Genomic DNA, 18,769 nt, shown 5'->3' with positions numbered 1-18,769 from the left:
TAAAATATCTCATTAGTCTGACTTGGGTTCCATTTTAAAGATTTAGTGCGAGATGAAATCGTTGCAAGTGTTTTATGCCTTGTTTCGCAAAAGGAAATAAGATTTCACATGCCTGCTCCGGTTAGTGCTTATACGATAATATCTAAAAAAATATTTTACACAATATCCTGGCTTCATAACACGCTATGTACTCTTTTGGTAAAATAAGTTACAACATAATGAAAACATTTTCAACGAAAAATGCATTTTCTTTCGTAACATAAAAAAACGCTTTAATGAGGGAAATAAATGAACAACACACAATCGGCTTATTGGAATTTACTAATAAGTAAATAAAATTACTTAAATATCTGTTTACGTTAAAAGTACGACTCTGAGTGCGTATTTATGTCCTTTTTTACACTTTCAGTAGTGAACATTGGCATGTACTTTCTGAATTGGTTTTCTTTAGCTTAAAATTATAAAAATTACTTGCAGCTAGATACTAATTTTAGAAGTATTAAAACTCCCTTCAAACAATGTGTGTCAAGTGCAGTTTTGCTTTTAATCACTACTAGGCGCTAACTGGACGTAGATATTCTATAAAAAAATATATAATCAATATCATGAGCATATATAGTGGTTACATCTACAAGGATGAGATACTATCAGATTAATATTCTTAGGAAAATTCATACGGGGGCTGATTCTCACCCTGAAAAATACATTTTCACCCTTGTCAGTCTTCTGTTTTATAGAAAAAATAAACCACAAAGTAAACGAAAAGCGTGTTTTCTATAACATGGACCAAGCCTTAAACGTAAACCAATATACAAAAGTATATTGCGGCGAATTAAATCTCAAATGCCATTCCTAGAATTAACACGAATAAATACAATTGTTATTGTTTATATTATTAAAAGAAACGAATATAACATATAATATATTTCTATAAATCGTTTTCCGTCATAGTGTATTGCGGAACGCATGATATAGGCGGCAATCCTACGCGGGCCTTTCGAATATCGCATTCGAGAACTGTTATCTGTCGAGCCTCCTCGTTGTTGTGATTTAAAAATCGAATTTTTGTGATACAGATAAAATAAAGTGTGTGAAAATGATTCGCAGTGGTCTTTTGTGTTTATGTTTTATTACATTGATTGAAGGTGCTATATCTGCTGAATCTGTGAGTAAATATTAAGAAAACTATATGGACTAATGTAATATATTATTTATCAATAAGGTTAATCGCTTAAAACTATTAAAGTATTTAGATCATTTTGTGCTATCTTTAAAAATAGAATTAATATAAATAAAAATTGAACGTAATAATAATTTATTTTCGTGTTATTTTAAAACAATAAACGAGACATGATAATATAAATTATTGTTGTATTCCTTTCTAAGAAAATATTACAATAACAAGTTGTTTATACTAGGTACGTGAAAAAAATATTCCTCGAATCTGCATGATTTAATTTTACATGTTAATAACACGAAGTCTAATATTATTGTCAAAAAATTATTTCACATTAATTGTTTTGAATTTTTTTATTAATAAACTGCAGATAGTGTGAAATTCAAAATCCCAATTCAGAATTGCTTCTTGTTCTAGGTCGCATAAGTTATGCAGACATATTGTTTCTTGCATATATTATACAAGAATACTCCAGTTTCTATTGCAACCTTGAAAGCGTGTGACTCGACTTACAATATTAATGCCTGTGTATCATAAACATTCGAATCGTTAAGTTTCACAATTAATTTGTTTATTGATTATTTTATCAATTAATACCTCATTATATTTGACAGATTTAGAACGATTTTAAGATTTCTTTTCGGGTCTTAAAACACCTTTGAATATTGTTGTATGACGAAACCCAGGACTTGCAAGATTGCGTAATTTTAATTGAACAACTATTGAATTAAATAATTATATTCTTAGTATTGTCTTTTGGTAAAAGAGCTTTTACACTTTAAGAAAAACACTTTTTGAACGAATTAAAGCTATGTATTATTATTAAAAACTTATAATTATTTACATAATTCTAAATTCTAAATTGTGACCACGCACGCTGAAAAGCACGCGGAACGTCGGAAAAATGTAGAATTGTGTAAATAATTATAAGTTTTTAATAATAATACATAGCTTTAATCCGTTCAAAAAGTGTTTTTCTTAATTATATTTTTACTTTGCTGTTAATCTTTTCTAATTTATACATAAATGAATTTAGTATTTATTAAAACTTTCTATTTGAACCTTGATAAAATAATTGAAAAAAATTAAAATCATGTAAATCCATATTCCATTCCATATCCATATCTCAAAAACCAGATCTTTAATTATCCTAGGTTGGAATGTACAATTTGTATCAATATCATCTCGATATAACACTGAGTTTCAGAGGCATTTGTGGACAAATATGCACTTTCGCACACGTGCTTAGAAGCCTAAATAATGACACTCAAATATTATCTAATTCAGGCAATATCACATAAAATAAAATAAAAACATGTTTATTCATTTGACAACAATTCATTATAATGTGTAAGACTCGGGATCCCTTTTAAGTAAAAAATACCTGTGTTAGGGTTCCCAGCTCTTCCATAACTATCTTAATAGTAAATTCCATAATATATAATCTAACTGATAACCTCCATTTGAAGAGATATACATGATTTGTAAATTAAAAACGTATTAAGTTTGCAGTCGATTCGATGACGACAAACATAACAATTAAATCATAGGGTTTAGATTTGAATTTAACTTAGGGTCCTTCAAGAAAAGAGCGTATCAAATCTTTAAAGGCGACTCTCTCGCGAGCCCATGGTTAAATGATAAGCATTTAACATCAGGTGAGCCTCCGTCCTGTTTGTCCCCGATTCTATAAAAAAAGAGTTGAGGCTCAAGACTTAGCACTTAGTATGTCAAATCCAAGACGTTTTTGACATGAACAAGTCATAGGTATCTAAGAGAAGAATCCAAATGAAGAATGAAAAATGCCATTACGTTTAAAGGGCTACAATGCCATTTGATTACTATAGTTTACAACTATATAAATGTGTCATTTAATGCCCTCAACAAGTGGTGCGTAGAAATGCAACAGCGCATCAATGCGAATGGGAGAAAGTGTTCACGGGTCGGTCGGAGCTCGCTTTTGATCTGATTGAATAGAAATCGGTTCGTGTGCAATGTTTATAACGTTTTATATTATCTTATTTATCACATTTTTAATGGACATTCTCTCAGTGTGCGCATTTAATATTTGCTTGAACGGTGAAGGAAAACATCTTGAGGAAACCTTATACCGAAAAAGGCTGATCAGATCTGATATTGAAACAGATACAAAAATGTGAGAGCTAAAAAACCTTTTAGAGCCACTGATTTATTTTTATACAAAAGGTTATTTATGTGTTAAAGCCTCTCTCAACAAACCAAGATTTATATGTCAACACTTGGTCGTACGGTAATGGTAATCACTCTATAATGTTTCACCACAAAAAAGAAGATACATATGAAGTAGACTGATCACCGACTTGTCTATAAAATATGAAAAGCAGATTTAATATGAGACCAAACCCCATTTGGGGTTGTAGCACAGGTTTTCCAAACTATTCCGGGGGTAAGAATGACAAGATGACGTTCTTTGTTTGATGGTGTTAGAAAGATGGATGGTGTTTCTGTGATAGGGCTGGATATAAAAAAGACAGTGGCGCTTCTAGCGCTAGGCACTTACCTAGCCTCAGATTCGTTTACTTGTTTCGTAATCATAAATTGTTTTTTGTAATAAGTAAGTGACATGCCAACGACATTTTAAGTCTAATGCCGTTTGCCTCACGATGCGAGCATTAAATGTGGTTCCTGCACAGTCGGGGATCGAAGATAGAGAGGAAAAGAGTCGTACGCTGGAGCCACATTAGTTACCCTTTAGTGCGTGTTTCATGAGAGATGCTGACGTAACTCTGCAACTTTTAAGCTAAATGATGAAAGTATTTGATAATAGAGACGACGATTGCCGTGTATGTGTTAGGATTATTGTTAACTTAATTTTGTGCTTCCAGAAAATGCGAAGTAAGGTTATTTTGATAATTAATTAAAGTTCCTTATTTTTTTGTTTTAGCTTCTCTAACACATATACCGTGCACATTAATAATATTACATTCTAAAATATATTTCCCCCCGCCATTTATAAGCGTTTAACCTCTGCTATTGCATCAAGCCTATCCACCAAAGGAATTAGCGAATGTTTCCTGTATTACGCAAATATTTACTCAATGCGATGGTTGTTTCAAGCTTCATTAGTGGCAAACCACACAACCAGGTAAATCAATTAACTGTTGAATCAGACCATTTCATTGTGGAAGATGCAAATTGTAATGATGTAAACTTTGGTATTCGATTTGTAATATTTAGATTTGTTGTTATTTTATTATTATATCGATTAATTAGTTAACTTTCCCAGTTCCTTATTAACCGGTATAAGGAACAGGAAAAGTTCTTTAGCTTAGAATAAATTTAACAGTAATTGTACTGGACGATTCTTGCTTTAAAATGAAATATATACCAAATAATTATTTGGTATGGCCTTTTTCGCATATAGACACACTTATGCCGATAGCGTCCGTCATTTACACGTACCTACTGAAATTATCTAAATAACAGATATAAAAAAATCACTGATCACTCGTAAAATATCTTTCAAATATCAACACATTACAATACAAAGCCGATTTAGTGAGTAAACAATCCAAGGTAGTGCTGCGTTCGAATGAGTTATATTCTCAGAGTGAGCCGAGAAATTGCGCTTACCATGCACCTTATAAAGTTGTTACGTCGACAGCAAAACAATCCGGCAGTGCTCCAGTAATTAAGCGGCAGGATGCCTAATGATTACGTTAAGAGGCGACATCAACCGCCGTTACCAATCAGACCCTCACCGGAAACTGACCTGACAAAAAGTCTGCGTCTTATGAGTTCCTAAACTGTAAAAAATAGTCTTTTTGTACTATTGATTGTTGTGTTGTTTTGTTTCTATGTGTATATAGTTGTAGTAGATATAAATGTAGTTGTCGCATTGGAGTAATCTGTAATGGTAGCTAAATATTTTGTTAAAAATAAATAATTCATACAATATAGACTTTAATGAAGTAACCAACGAAGTCACCGTAAGATTATATAAAATTTGCGGTTAAAGGCGGATAACGGAGCTTAAAAATGTCCGAAATAGTAAAGCAAACGGCCCACACAATGCCTTATTTAGTCTGTATGACATATAGCAAGGTTATGAGTTGCGCCCACTTTGTCTGACTCAAGCCTACATGTATTTGATTTCATTACCTTTGAAGCATGATTAGATTCTTCATTTCATTTGATATTTATTATTCCTTAGTTCGGTAATAATATCCATCCTTCCATTGACTATTATTATTATGCTTCAAGACTGCGGTTTCTGGATCTGTTTCACTGACTCATCAGTGATCAATGTTCTATGTTTGATGCAAATCATCCTGGACATTACCAATCTTGTGGTAGTCCACAATTGGAGTTCAAACTTCCAATATATCGGACTTGAGACTTGAATACAATGTAAACTTGCAAGTGTGCCATTATGTAAATGACATGATTTCCTCTTATTTTCTCTTTTCAAGATTATATCATTATTATTGAACACTTTAATCCATGAATGTGTAATATTTATAAGGTAACAAAAACGAATTAGGGCGACGAAAAGAAAATCTCCAAAAGCGATATATTACGGTTATAAGAAAAAATATAAGGAGAAAGTGCACTCTACACTGTTTCATTAAGTCATTTTAAAAATAACTATAATAATTTTACATTAATTATTAGATGATATAGTTGATTATGCGTGTTGATGTCTAGTTTATATTAATAATGGGACTATTATTAATAAAACCTTGTAAATAGCCTTAGACGAAACACAAAAAATCACATTCGCAACGATACACTGCACGGATGAATTACGCAATCAAGGTGACTTATTTACTGAGCCAAACCAGACTAAAGGCTACTTGCCGCAATGCTTATGGAATCTGGCTTATGTAACCATTTTGAAACCTATATTGCTTTGCTTTTGAGGGCTTTCAAAAGACCTATTGCAAATACTAACATCCTTTGATGAAGAAATATTTGCGTCTTCCGCCTATGTGATCATTTAGTCATTAAATCGTTATATTATTAAATATTACAATAGTAATTAAGAGGTTGTGGTTGTCTTGAGGACGAATGAGATGTTATAATAATACAAATTTAAAGCAATACGATTGTATAGTTATTTTGACGTTATTTATTATTTTCGGCTATTGATTGAAAGAGGATCAATCAATACTCATGTGTGTAAGAACCGAACGACACTATTATAAAATAAAATATTTATTACATAACGTTTGCGTTATAAGTTGGCAAGATTTTGGTGCAATAATTATAACCTCATCTGACATTTTCCAACATATCCAAAAATACACGAAACATACTCGTCCGTATCTAATTTTTTTTTGAAGTTACTACTTAACTACTAAACTGATATTGTCCTTAATATTGTTTTACCTGTATGACTGGGAATATATTGTAACAATAAAATTTCACACCTAACAAAACATACGAAACAAAATAAGAGAATCAATGATCAAATGTTTATCTCACAAATATAAAAAAAATATTATTGAAATACCTCGGAAATAAACACATTTTTTACATTTATACAAGACATATAATGTTATACGTAATAACAGTGCTTTCTCTTGATTGTATAATTGTAGAATAGAGTACCAATCACATTTACTTGATCGAATATAAAGTTTGTGCTTCATTTGTCGCGTTTAACAGTTTTTTTAACAGGGAAAAGGTCTTTTAATATTATGATGATTATGTTTATTTAACTTTAGAATCTGGACAACATTACATTCTTAGTAGTCTTGAAGCTTCTACATGCTGCCGCGAAACTGTTCGAAACTATTTGTGTGTTTCAAAATTTAAATTGTGGTAATTGAAAGTGTTTTAATATTTCAACAACATATGTCTGAATGAGTAAACAATAAATATTAAATAGTATTTTAAAGCGCATTTTTCATATAACTTTTACGTAAAGAATACATTTTAGAAGATTAACCTTTAGGTTACAAATACGAAACAAAAAACAATATCTGGGTCAATAACACCAATGTTTATGGCAACTTAGGATTAGCGTGTATTGTACATTGTTAGGCGCATGATTTCTCATGACTATTAGTTAAGTAATTAATATTAATGTTAAAAAATAATAATGTTTTGTTGGTTTCTGAGTTTAATCTTAATCTTCACTTAAATATGATTTTTTTTCCAGGAATCGAGATGCAGGATTCCTCCCACAGCACCGCAAAAAATAGAACGAGTGATCTCTCTCTGCCAAGATGAGATAAAGCTGTCTATATTAAGAGGTAATGTGTATGTATTTCCAAGCCTTTCTAAAGAAAATGAAATGCTGGAAAACCCAAAAATATATAATTTGCAGAAAATCTTCGGGATTTGTTGAAATCTAAATTTTGGTACATTTTCTTTCATTGTCACAATCAAATTTTTAACGATACACATGAAAGACAAAGCGACTAGTGCATAGTCTTAGTTTTGCATGAATATAATGTTTTTTAGGGCTTAAAATTACAATAATTTGCAATCAATTATACACAATTCGTACTAATTGACGAATTTGAATTAAAATATATTTATTTTTCATAAACGTGGTTATTTTGTAGAAGGTTAAAAGTTAAATCGGCAACAAGGTTTAACATAAAATATTTGCGCAATATAGTGCCGTACCATAGAGAAAGCAATAGATGAAACAATATAACCGAAACTAATAGGAATACAATAGGAAACGGACGGCGTCAACTGAGTGAGTCTTTTTGTTTGTCATTTTGCAACATCTCAGTTAAATTAGGTTTTTTTTAAAGGTGAATCCACCATGATTGATAAAGACAACCGAATACTTGACAATGACATTTCACTTCGCTGTCTCGATTCAGTTTTGTTTATTAAAAAGTAATTGACATTTTTTTTTAATTCAGTGTTTATTCAATGCCAGTACTCTTTACCGTTCATATCAATAGCGATTTCCTTTGGAGCAATACGTTTTTCTATTGTAGATCAAAGAAATATATCTACATTGTATACAAAAACATTGGGACCACTACAGGAAGTTATCGAACTGGGCAGAAAACTTCATTCAGCAAGTTATTTACGTCTTCCCTCAAATCCTTGACTTTAGAAGGCTAGATAGTATCGTATGTTTATGAGAAAACAGGCCGTTATAGCGACTCTTGACTATCTTAATCCAAGGTTGCGTGTAGTGAAGGTCACAATGACAGTGAAAGTATAATGCTGCACGTAATATTCGGTAATACTTGAATTTAATGGATGTGTTATAATATTCTATGAAATATTGTTTGCGCTAAATATATATAATAAGATAGTTCCTAAATGACTTTAGAAAAGCTGTATCAGAAATTGTTGCGCTGTTTTTAACGGGTTCCATTACATAAAAACTAAATAAAATTTAATTTAATTAGTAGGCAGTGATCGACTTTCATTCAATGTTTAGCTGTATTACTTGGAAATGATATTGGAAATGCTCTGCTCAAGTTAGTGAGATTGGTCTAATGGATGTAACATTTTTACATGTCATGTCAAATGTCAACGCAAGTTGGACTAGAAATGAGGTCCACCAATCACAATCAAACTGAACACGCCGCCGTGTTGTTTAACACCAACACCGCGCCTCTATTTTTTTTAACCGCATTTTGACTAATGTGAATGACTGACTTGTGGGCTGTATTATCTTAGCTTAACTTTTTACCTTTGTGACAAAATTACATTAAATAAAATTCTATTGAGATTCTTTAACTAGGCAGAATAATAGTAAATAAATAATATAGTTATATGAATAATAATAGTTATATAAATTTAACACTAAATATATACTTGCTAGCAGGTCTGCAAAATAACCTTGTGCTTTATTGGAAAGGTTGACCATTCTCAAGATCGATCTGTATTTAACGTTATACATGTGGATATGTGTATTATATAATAAGGAATATTGTTTCAATACAATATTCAGATACATATAACTCTACCTAATTTAATTAATAACTTTGTAAATGGCTTAAATTAAAACAAAAGACGTTTAATAAATTTGTCAAATGATTACGTTGATTCCATAAGGAAATGATCCTTAAATAAATATGTAACAGATAATGGTAACATTCTTAACTGTATGTTGATAGTCAAGAGCTGACTCATTGAACAATTCACCAGAGCGATTCAACCTTTGGCATTGCTAGTAACATTATACATACTCTCAAATATATGGAAGCAACTGATAAAAAATTAAAATAAACGAGACATATAAGTATCAAACTAAATTAATTTCTCGTGTTTTTTTAGAATCTATAGTGTATAAATCATTTTAATTAAAACAATTCTCAATACACGTTTATAAGATATAAAGGAGAGTGCTTAATAGACGATAATGGTGGTTGTAAAAAAATTACGCCTACGATTAGCAGTTTAAAACCAAAAAATAACATTCATATTCTCTTCTCAGGGCGACCAAAAGTATCAAACAGCTGTATGCGACAATTTACTTAAGCAATAAAATACAATACTTCAAGGCTTCTAAGCGATACCGGTGCACTAATGGAATATTTATTAATTAGAAGACATTTAGAATTTAAAGTAGATGAAGCACAATATACTTAATTGCCTTGTCTTGCTCAGTGATATTTACATAAATATTATTCGAGTCGAGGAAGGCATTTTTACCAACCAGTTGAACCTTTTTCCTAGGTTACCAGCACTTTTTTACCCTTATCCTTATCCTTTAGTAAATCCCATATGTCAAATTCAATACGTTTTTAACATATGGAAGTAATCCTTAGTTATCTCGGTGATTATTATCGATAATATCCGTCTAAAGCGCTGTCATAATTGAACATGCTGTTACATTTGTTTGCTGGAAATTAACGAGGATTTTCGAGGTGAATTTGTTCAAGTCATCGTTAAAAAAATAATCACGATTGGTGATTGCATATATCGTGACCATACTTACACAACACGAAAAGGTTATTCAATAACCGAAAACACTAAAATAGAACCTAATAATTATATCCGCCTTGAATACAATAAGGTCATCATGATAATATCATCAATATGTTTACTCATTGTTGTGGTTCGATCAGGGCTTCAAATGAGGTAAAAAAATACGTTATGGCATTTGTTTTTAAAACTGTTCATGTTAAGTATTTTTCACATATTTGTTAAGTGATATAGAGATTAGACTTCTAAGTCGTAGTGACCTGGAATATAACAATTTTTTTGTATTTGTATAACAAATTGAAACTGATTTTTTCAACGAAACAATATTTTTTAAAGCAACCCTAAGTTGTGCCTAGTAAGGTTGATTAACCCATACTTACTAAACTTTACACATTTTATTCCTACGTTTAAAAATAATATTCAACTCAAGCATTAAAAATGTGCATTACATATGTGATTCACTTGCAAAACTTGATTTAGCTTTTACGCGACGTAATAAAGAATTTATATAAGTCGGTAGTTAAGTGAATTGGATATTTTGATTATTACTGAACTTAATGAAGGACGTAGTACATATTATAAGCACTTGTGAAAACTATATTAGTGCGTTACATTTACCAAACATACATAAGAAATATCCCTTTTAGAAATTACAAAATAATATGTTCATATGTTTTTTCTTGTCTCTACAACAAGTATTTAGTATATTTTATGTTATATTTTTTTATAATAAATCAGTTTATTGGTAATCATAAAAATCAAACATAAAGCATTTACAAATTTCCTAACCTACATTGTAATAATTAAAAATTATTTTAAAAGTTTGGTCCCCATGTTGTACCTTTCGGCAGCATTTCCTCGCTGTATTGCGATACTTATTCGTTGAGCGGGAAACGCACCAGCTCTGGGAACACCGGTATTATCTTGCAGGCGCCAACTTAAATATTTAACTAACACCTGTCCACTTAATCCTCACGGCCCAAGAGTCTCTACTCCAACGGGAGCACAATCAAGGTTGGAGGGAAGACATGTATTTGAGCGCGAACAATTAGTCCCGTTTGTCAAAATACAAAGTTAAGAAGTCAGACTAAACTCCGACGAAGGCAGCCCAATATGTGTCAGGCAAAACAAGCCTACCACATGTCTTTAAAAATATGGAGGGTTACGCTACAGGATTAATATTATTTTTCTGTAGTAATGGTATTAGAAGGCACGCCTTAACAAACGCTTCAAAGCTCTTACAAATACCTATGAAGAAATAATCAGTGAATCAGAAGTAATGATTACGGCACTTTACAAGCATCAAAAATTCTGTAAAACGAATTCAGAGTCATGGCACAGCAATTATCTTATATAATACCCTCTCATTATTTTAATGTCCCAAATTATCACCTTCATAACGGGTTTAAAGATCGCTATATACAGTTATGAAACAGGATAATTATATTTTAATACGGCTCACTACGGAGGTGAGCTTTACCTTTTTTGCTGGACTTTTTTACCGGCTTTTACACAGCGTTTAACCCCAATGAAAATTCTGACAAAACAATAATTGTTTCGGAATGATAGGGAGAGAAAATAATCAGTATTTGATTCAAAATGTAATAATAAAATACAAACTAAGACTTTGAGGTGCAAGAAAGTAATTAATAAAATATTTCATTTAAATACATATTAAATGTTTTGTTTTAGTATGAAAATCGACCATTAATTTTATATGTTAGAGTTTCGCCAATACACTTGTAACAAGTACTTAATTTCAGCTACGTATAAGGCGTGTTTTGTGCAATAGCAATATAGGTCAATAGGCAATAGTGTAAAGAAATTCTTTCTCAATCGTACGTTGTGGAATCGTTCGAGAAAATACTTATTTTTGTTTGGTATTTAACAGTTGATTTAGCTACTATTTTAAGAAGCTAAATAAATATTTCGTAATAATAATAATCTAAGATATAATGCGATAGAATAATTATACTGTTGCCGTTAAAATGAAATTGCCTGTTTGATTATTACGATAATCGGTATTTATTTTCGAAATTAATATAAATCTAAATCGCGCACGTTTATATCTAATTTTAAGATTATATATGTAGGTATCATAATAAAAATGTAGGGCAAAGGGCCTTTTCCATATCTCTATAAATCATTCAATAGTATTATTTAATTATGTCGTACAATTAGTGTTCGCAAAATCGCGACAAAAACTCCACAAAGTGTGTACTTAATAAAATAAAATTTAACTTAACTATATTAAACGATGATTACAGAAGCGCTTGATGTCATCAAAGAGGAGCACACAATGCCAGCAGAGAGAAGAAGAAACAAGAGAGAAGTACCGTTCACACACGATGAGAAGAGAATAGCTGGGGTGTGTATTCTGTACATTTAGTTACGATTATTAAAAAAAGATTATTAATAAATTTAAAAAAAATTAAAGCAATAATAGTATAAACACATGCGAAAACCTTTCAGAAACTGCTTTTAAGCTGTAAAGACTAGTTTTGACATATTTTTTGTATGAAACAAGGATTTCGGTCTAACTCTTATAGAATACTAGCTGACCCGGCAAACGTCGTTTTGCCATGTATATTATTTATAGGAAACATTGTTAAGTTCAATAAAAATAACTATGTAATATAATAAATTAGGGGTTGATCGTAGAGGGGGACTGTTAAAGTGTTGCATGTATTTTTGTACGTTGTGTGATAAAAAAATAAAAACAACATTTTTTGTCGAAAAAAATAAAAATAAAAATTTGGGGTGGACACCCCTTATCAGGGGGTTGAAATAGTAGATAGTAGCCGATTCTGAGACTTACTGAATATGCATAAAAAAGTTCATAACAATCGGTCAAGCCGTTTCAGAGGAGTATGGGAACGAACATTGTGACACGAGAATTTTATATAAAGAGATTTGACTTTATGACTGTAATTAACATTAAACACATGAAATTAAAATACATTATGCCAATAATCCATTATTTTGGAACAATAAACATTAATCATAATAAATGATTGATTTGATTGCAAACAAACATGCTTACGAGTATTCTACTTTTTCCCTCCTATGGTGATATTATATAAGCAACTAGCAAATACAGTAATGATACCAATGACTGTAGGCCATTAAAAGTATTCAATTTTTTTACATTTACAACCCAATGGTCCAATCCAGACAACGAAATAAAATAAAAATGTACGAATGGCACAAATCTTTAGCATAATTAATTTATATGTAAAAAGGTATTTTTCTAATTCCAGTGTCTGCTTCAGTGCGTGTACCGGAAAGTGAAAGCTGTATGTATTGAATTTATTTTATTTTTTACGCCAACATCAGTGATATAATGGTTAATCTAACCGTTTCATCTATAATGAGAATTAGCTCGGTTTCTCTTTGTATTGTAAGTTAATTTGCTGCTTTTTAGAAAACAGAAAGCAAAGATTGACATTTGTCATGTATTTTATATATTTTCAACAAACAAGCACCCAACAATTTCTTGCGAAAACATTTGTTTCAATTCGGCTATGAAGGGTGATCTGACAGCTATTTTTTATAAATTAGTAAAAAGGACAAGACGTCGTTAAAAACCTCTTGTGTACGTGTCATATAATTTTATGAATAAAGTCAGGATCAACTAGCAATTCTTCAATCTTGACATATTACGATTAACTTTTATGAATGCCATAAACCAAGGCATGGTAAATTGAAAAATTACAAAAAATCTGACTTTATTACTTTATAGTCCGTCGAATTGCTCCAATTTGTTGCTATAAATAGATATAGAGAATATAACTCTAATATGTAGTTATTCAGTACGTAGAATTTTGTACGTTCCTTTGTCGTAAATAATAATCGAAAGCGCCTTTCACAAATTTAAAGGCAATCGGTATCTTTTAAGTTATTTGTTATAGTAATGAATAGCTACTTAAATAGTAATCTAACTTACTTTATTCAGAAAAATAAAAAAAAGCAATTACACTATACGATTTGTATTAAGCGTATTTGTATTAAGCGAGACCAATTAACAAACTAAACCAAATAAAAAATCTACATTGAATTAACAAAAGGCTTTAATACGCTAAGATCGAAATAACAGCTATTTAATATTATTTCAATGTTTTTTTTATTGCATATTAGAATTTAGTTCAAAATGATTATATTAAAACTTAAGGGGCTTTGATTCTATATTTATTCGAAGTAGGTCTTAGGTGGAACATTTAGGGGGATTTGGCATCACTGAACTACTTTATTTCTTTTTAACTACACCTATTTTTTAGTTACCAAAAGCTCTTTATAGAAATTAGTAATTGTAGATATTTGTAAATATATATATGACCTTATTCAGTTTCATATTAAAAAAGTTATAAGTACTAGAAGAACTCTGAAACAAACTCTCCATAATAATCAAATTAAGTGTCTGATATTTAAAAATACCGATAATTGAGGCTGGACTATTAGAATGTTCTCTTATTCGAATTAAGACTTTTCACATAAAAATACTTTAACACGTTTTTAGTACATCGACTGACCTATTTCATTGCTGAAATCCCTCGAAGCGATTAAAGTAATTTAATATTTACGACGCAGTCATAAAAGTGAATAACTCCGACTTTCAATTATTGCTATTAATTGAATGTTGTCCGTAAATGCGCGTTTTTTAAATGAGCTGGTCGAAGCACACACATAATACAGTACGAATAATGTTTGCTTTGTTAGTATTCACAACTAGCAGATTTCATCTTAATTTGAATTCTTAGAAATTATGATGGCGCGATATTTTGAATTTTTAAATACAAATTCTGCATTTCATTATGCGACGGAATTAAAAATAATCTTTAATTTTTCTTGTTTTCGTGAGTATGGTTATCTCTCTGATTTTTTTCAGTTATTCTAAATAAATATTGCATAATCAGAAAATCCTTATCATTTGTATATTGGAGAACGTAAACTCATTTAAAAGAACCGTTAGAATCTCCTAATTCATTAACAATAATATTTTTTCATGTTTATTTATTAATAAAGCTAATAGTGATAACGAGAAAACGTTAATAGCAATTTAAAGAATGAACAGCTTAGCTAGACTGGACGTTTATTTTTTGGAAATAAATAACTACTTACTAACTCAGGAAAACAGTTTTATAAATCAGTTCGTTCATTTGCTACAAACATACCAAACAACTTTTTCCAATTTAAAATATTATATAGTGAATATAATTGAACGAACCAACAACCTAGCATTTCCCTTTTAACTTTTCAGGTGGACGGCTTCGGTTTTCCAACACTAGAGGGTCTGGTAAGCTTATATTCAGAAGGCGTTAATGAGCGAGGCTACTTCATGACCGTGCTGGAGGCTTCAAGGGAGTGTTTGATGCGTAACCATGATAAGTTCTCTAGGACGGTGCCTATGGGTATGTATATTAAGAACTGCGGAGGTATATATATAATAAGGGTTTTTGGTCGAGTTTTGCATTTGCCGACATGTTTTCTATATTTTGCATCCTTAATACGCCTGAAAAATTGCATATTTTCAGCAGGCGATGATAATAGAACTATACACGTCGATCTATAAATGTCGCGTCACGTAGGAATGAAACAACGGCAAGTGAAAAAAGGATAGTGTCCCATATGATTATAAGAGAACAGTATATCTAGTCTAGCACGGAGACATGACATATTATGTCACTTTTTCCCTATGTTTAAGATTCTGGACACCAAGACACTGACAGGGCCTTGTGCCGCGCTCTATCCCGTTGCGTTAAAACCTTCTCTATGAGGCCACAGATTATATAGAAGTTAAACAAACAAATAATTGTTCATTATATTTCTATCTTAATATTAAAATCTCCATTATACATTGACAAATATGATTTCTCGGTTTAAATGTCAAATTTGGTCAAAACACTATTTTGGTGAATTTTTCCTCATCTATGTTTTTCCAAGTTTTTTTAAAATTGTTTTTAATATATATCTTATTTCAGATAACGGGCTCAATTGTGACATCTCCTTTGACATTTTCGAGTGTATTTCGGACAGAATAGGTGAATACTGCGGTACTTCTGGAATTTGAAATAACTAAGAAAGCTTACAAACTTATCTTATTAGTTACCATGTTGAAAAAATCAAAAATAAAGATAAGAATTAATAAATAATATATTTTAAGTACGTTAATGAAAAGTGATAATAATACTAAATTGTGATGCTCAATAACCTAAAATAAGTTTAAAGGATAAATAGGAAGGGATTTTAATTCAGTTATGTTCTAGACTAGTACTAAATCCATTGTCATTATAATAACAACCATTTCCCTTGGCACATCTATTATCTATGATATATATCTATGGTACATCTGTTATCTATGACGTTTTTAACCTATGGTTGTTCAATCACGAGGCACGTTACATACTTGTGACTGGTTTACGGTTTCCTTTCCATCTTTATCTAGTTCTTAATGTAATTAATTCTTTATTGTCCTAACTTTTTAATGTGTAAATGTATAATGAACTGATAGTATTAATTTTTTAATAAAATTGTAAATATACTTAAGAAACATAGTGGTTTTATTTTCATATATGTAATTAAAAATGTCTTAAATAAACTATTACTAGAAATATGTAGAAAACTACTTCACTAGGGCTTTTTAACAACAAATGCCCCTAGGACGCCCCAACACGTAGCTAAGAACAGCTTTATTAAGCTGCCGACGAAGTCAATTCTGATAAGAGTAAAAGAGAACTCTTACTCACTTCGCGGCTTTGGTTAAGTTAATTTATAACTCGTCTCCTATATACGTTTGAATATTGCAAGTTTATGTGTTTGTGGTTAGAACCTATATCGTATACGCCAGAGCTCTTGTGCTGGTTTAGAGATAACACATTGATTAGCAAAATATGTCCTATCATTAAAAATCAATGAAATGTGTCTTCATGGGGTTTATGGCTTTACTTTCGACTGTAATGGTATTAATTTGAACGAATTGGATCTCTTCTCAAAATTGTTCGGTCATAATTTACAGAATGAACAAATAATAGGAATGTATAGAAATATTTAAAAAAAGCAAATTTCAATTATTGTATGTAATTTTAGAGTTGTTTGATAATAAAAAAAAACTTGCGTGCTACAGGGCCAGGACGCTACTCTCGATGACATTGTGAGAGAAGTCATTACAAGTATGGACAGTAACGGCACGTGGAAAATCTTCCAGAAATTCTGCGAGGCCTTTATGTGACATAAAGAAGAGGCAGAGCGGGCCAAGGAAGTCGGTCCTGCAGCCCGTCCGCGTAGTCGCTCCGTTGTTCAACGCGTTGTGTAATCCTGTAAAATCCAACGCAAACGCTTCACCGGGGATATAGGCGTTCATGCGTCCAAAAGAGGGCATGGTCACGCATCCTTGCAAGCATTGCACACGACCTATCCCAGCTCTACAAAACGGGGCGAAACGGCGGAGGATGCGGACAAGGCAACCCATCATGTCCTGCTTCGTGTGATTTCTGATGGGTCGCTCATTTTACAAAATGGAAAACTTAAAGTATCGCATTATTTACGAGTACGAGTTCCGCCGTGGCACTAGTGCTGCGGAAACGACTCGAAGGGTGAATGATGTGTATGGCGGTCATGTTGCAAAAGAAAACAGAGTTCGTTTTTGGTTCCAACGTTTTCGTTCTGGAAATTTCGACCTGCAGAACAAGCCCCGTGGACGGCCTGAGACCCAAGTTGATAATGAAGTATTGAAGGCTATTGTGGAAGCGGATCCATCGCAAACCATGTCCGAGTAAGCTGCAGGCTGCGGTGTTAGTGATAAAACTGTTTTAATTCACTTGAAGCAAATTGGGGAGATTAAAAAGCTTGAAAGGTGGGTACCTCACGAATTTACTGAAGCAAACCGGCAAACGAGCGTCGACTGCTGCGTTACATTACGGAACCGGCACAATAATGAAGGTATTTTAAACCGAATCATTACCTGTGATGAAAAATGGATCCTTTACGATAATCGGAAGCTCTCAGCGCAATGGTTGAATCCTGGCCAGCCAGCCAAATCCTGCCCCAAGCGAAAATTAACACCAAAAAAGTTACTTGTAAGAGTTTGGTGGACTAGTGCCGGTATTGTTCATTGCAGTTTTCTCAAATCTGGCCAGACTATTACGGCTGATGTCTATTGTCAGCAATTGCAAACCATGATGGAAAAGCTAGCGGCTAAACCACCTAGGCTGGTCAATCGCTCCACGCCACTGCTACTTCACGACAACGCTAGACCAACAGACAGCTACCAAATTAGAAGAGCTTCAATTGGAATGTCTAAGAAATCATCCCTACTCCCCGGAGCTTGCTTCAACAGATTACCATTTTTTTCGAAATTTGGACAAATTCTTGCAAGGGAAAAAATTTAACTCTGATGGGGCAGTCCAAATCGCCTTCACAGATTTCATTGATTCCTGTCAGACTGTTTTTTTGGTAAAGGGATCAATGAACTACCTATGAGATGACAAAAGTGCATAGAAAACAATGGCTCATACTTTGATTAATTAAATATATTACATTTAAAAATATTCGACTTTTTGTTCCTCCCATACAAAACGCCAATTTCATATGTAAGGTTAGGTCCTTATATATAATTTGGTAAACAACCAACCAAACAAGGAGATTTTTCGGAAAGATAAAACAAAAAAGGAAAATCTTCAGATCCTTCTAGTTTAGGTGTTTCCA

General features: G+C 31.8%; 1 protein-coding gene across 2 annotated transcripts; it reads left to right on the top strand.

The window, feature by feature from the left end:
* The first annotated feature begins 985 nt into the window (after positions 1–985).
* Positions 986–17,196, top strand: LOC123714604 (general odorant-binding protein 70). Of its 2 annotated transcripts, XR_006754332.1 has the most exons (7): positions 986–1,165; positions 7,323–7,416; positions 12,337–12,437; positions 13,330–13,365; positions 15,327–15,477; positions 16,048–16,213; positions 16,900–17,196. XR_006754332.1 is itself a non-coding variant. In XM_045668946.1 (6 exons), the coding sequence occupies exons 1-6, from the start codon at positions 1,097–1,099 to the stop codon at positions 16,134–16,136; spliced, it is 540 nt and encodes a 179-aa protein (XP_045524902.1). In that variant the 5' UTR covers positions 986–1,096; the 3' UTR covers positions 16,137–16,570. The 2 variants fall into 2 exon arrangements, 1 of the variants encoding a protein (XP_045524902.1); XM_045668946.1 differs by lacking the exon at positions 16,900–17,196 and having other exon boundaries at positions 16,048–16,570.
* Positions 17,197–18,769: the final 1,573 nt, after the last annotated feature.

The sequence above is a fragment of the Pieris brassicae genome, chromosome 9, assembly GCF_905147105.1.
Source record: "Pieris brassicae chromosome 9, ilPieBrab1.1, whole genome shotgun sequence".
Taxonomy (NCBI): domain Eukaryota; kingdom Metazoa; phylum Arthropoda; class Insecta; order Lepidoptera; family Pieridae; genus Pieris; species Pieris brassicae.
Note: the sequence above shows the minus strand (reverse complement) of the source record. Positions and strands in the feature narration are given on the sequence as shown.

Coding starts and splice junctions, on each gene's coding strand:
- LOC123714604 (XM_045668946.1), top strand. CDS start 1,097: ATGATTCGCAGTGGTCTTTTGTGTTTATGTTTTATTACATTGATTGAA. Junction 1,166..7,322: donor GTGCTATATCTGCTGAATCT/GTGAGTAAATAT, acceptor TTTTTTTTCCAG/GAATCGAGATGCAGGATTCC. Junction 13,366..15,326: donor TGTACCGGAAAGTGAAAGCT/GTATGTATTGAA, acceptor TTAACTTTTCAG/GTGGACGGCTTCGGTTTTCC.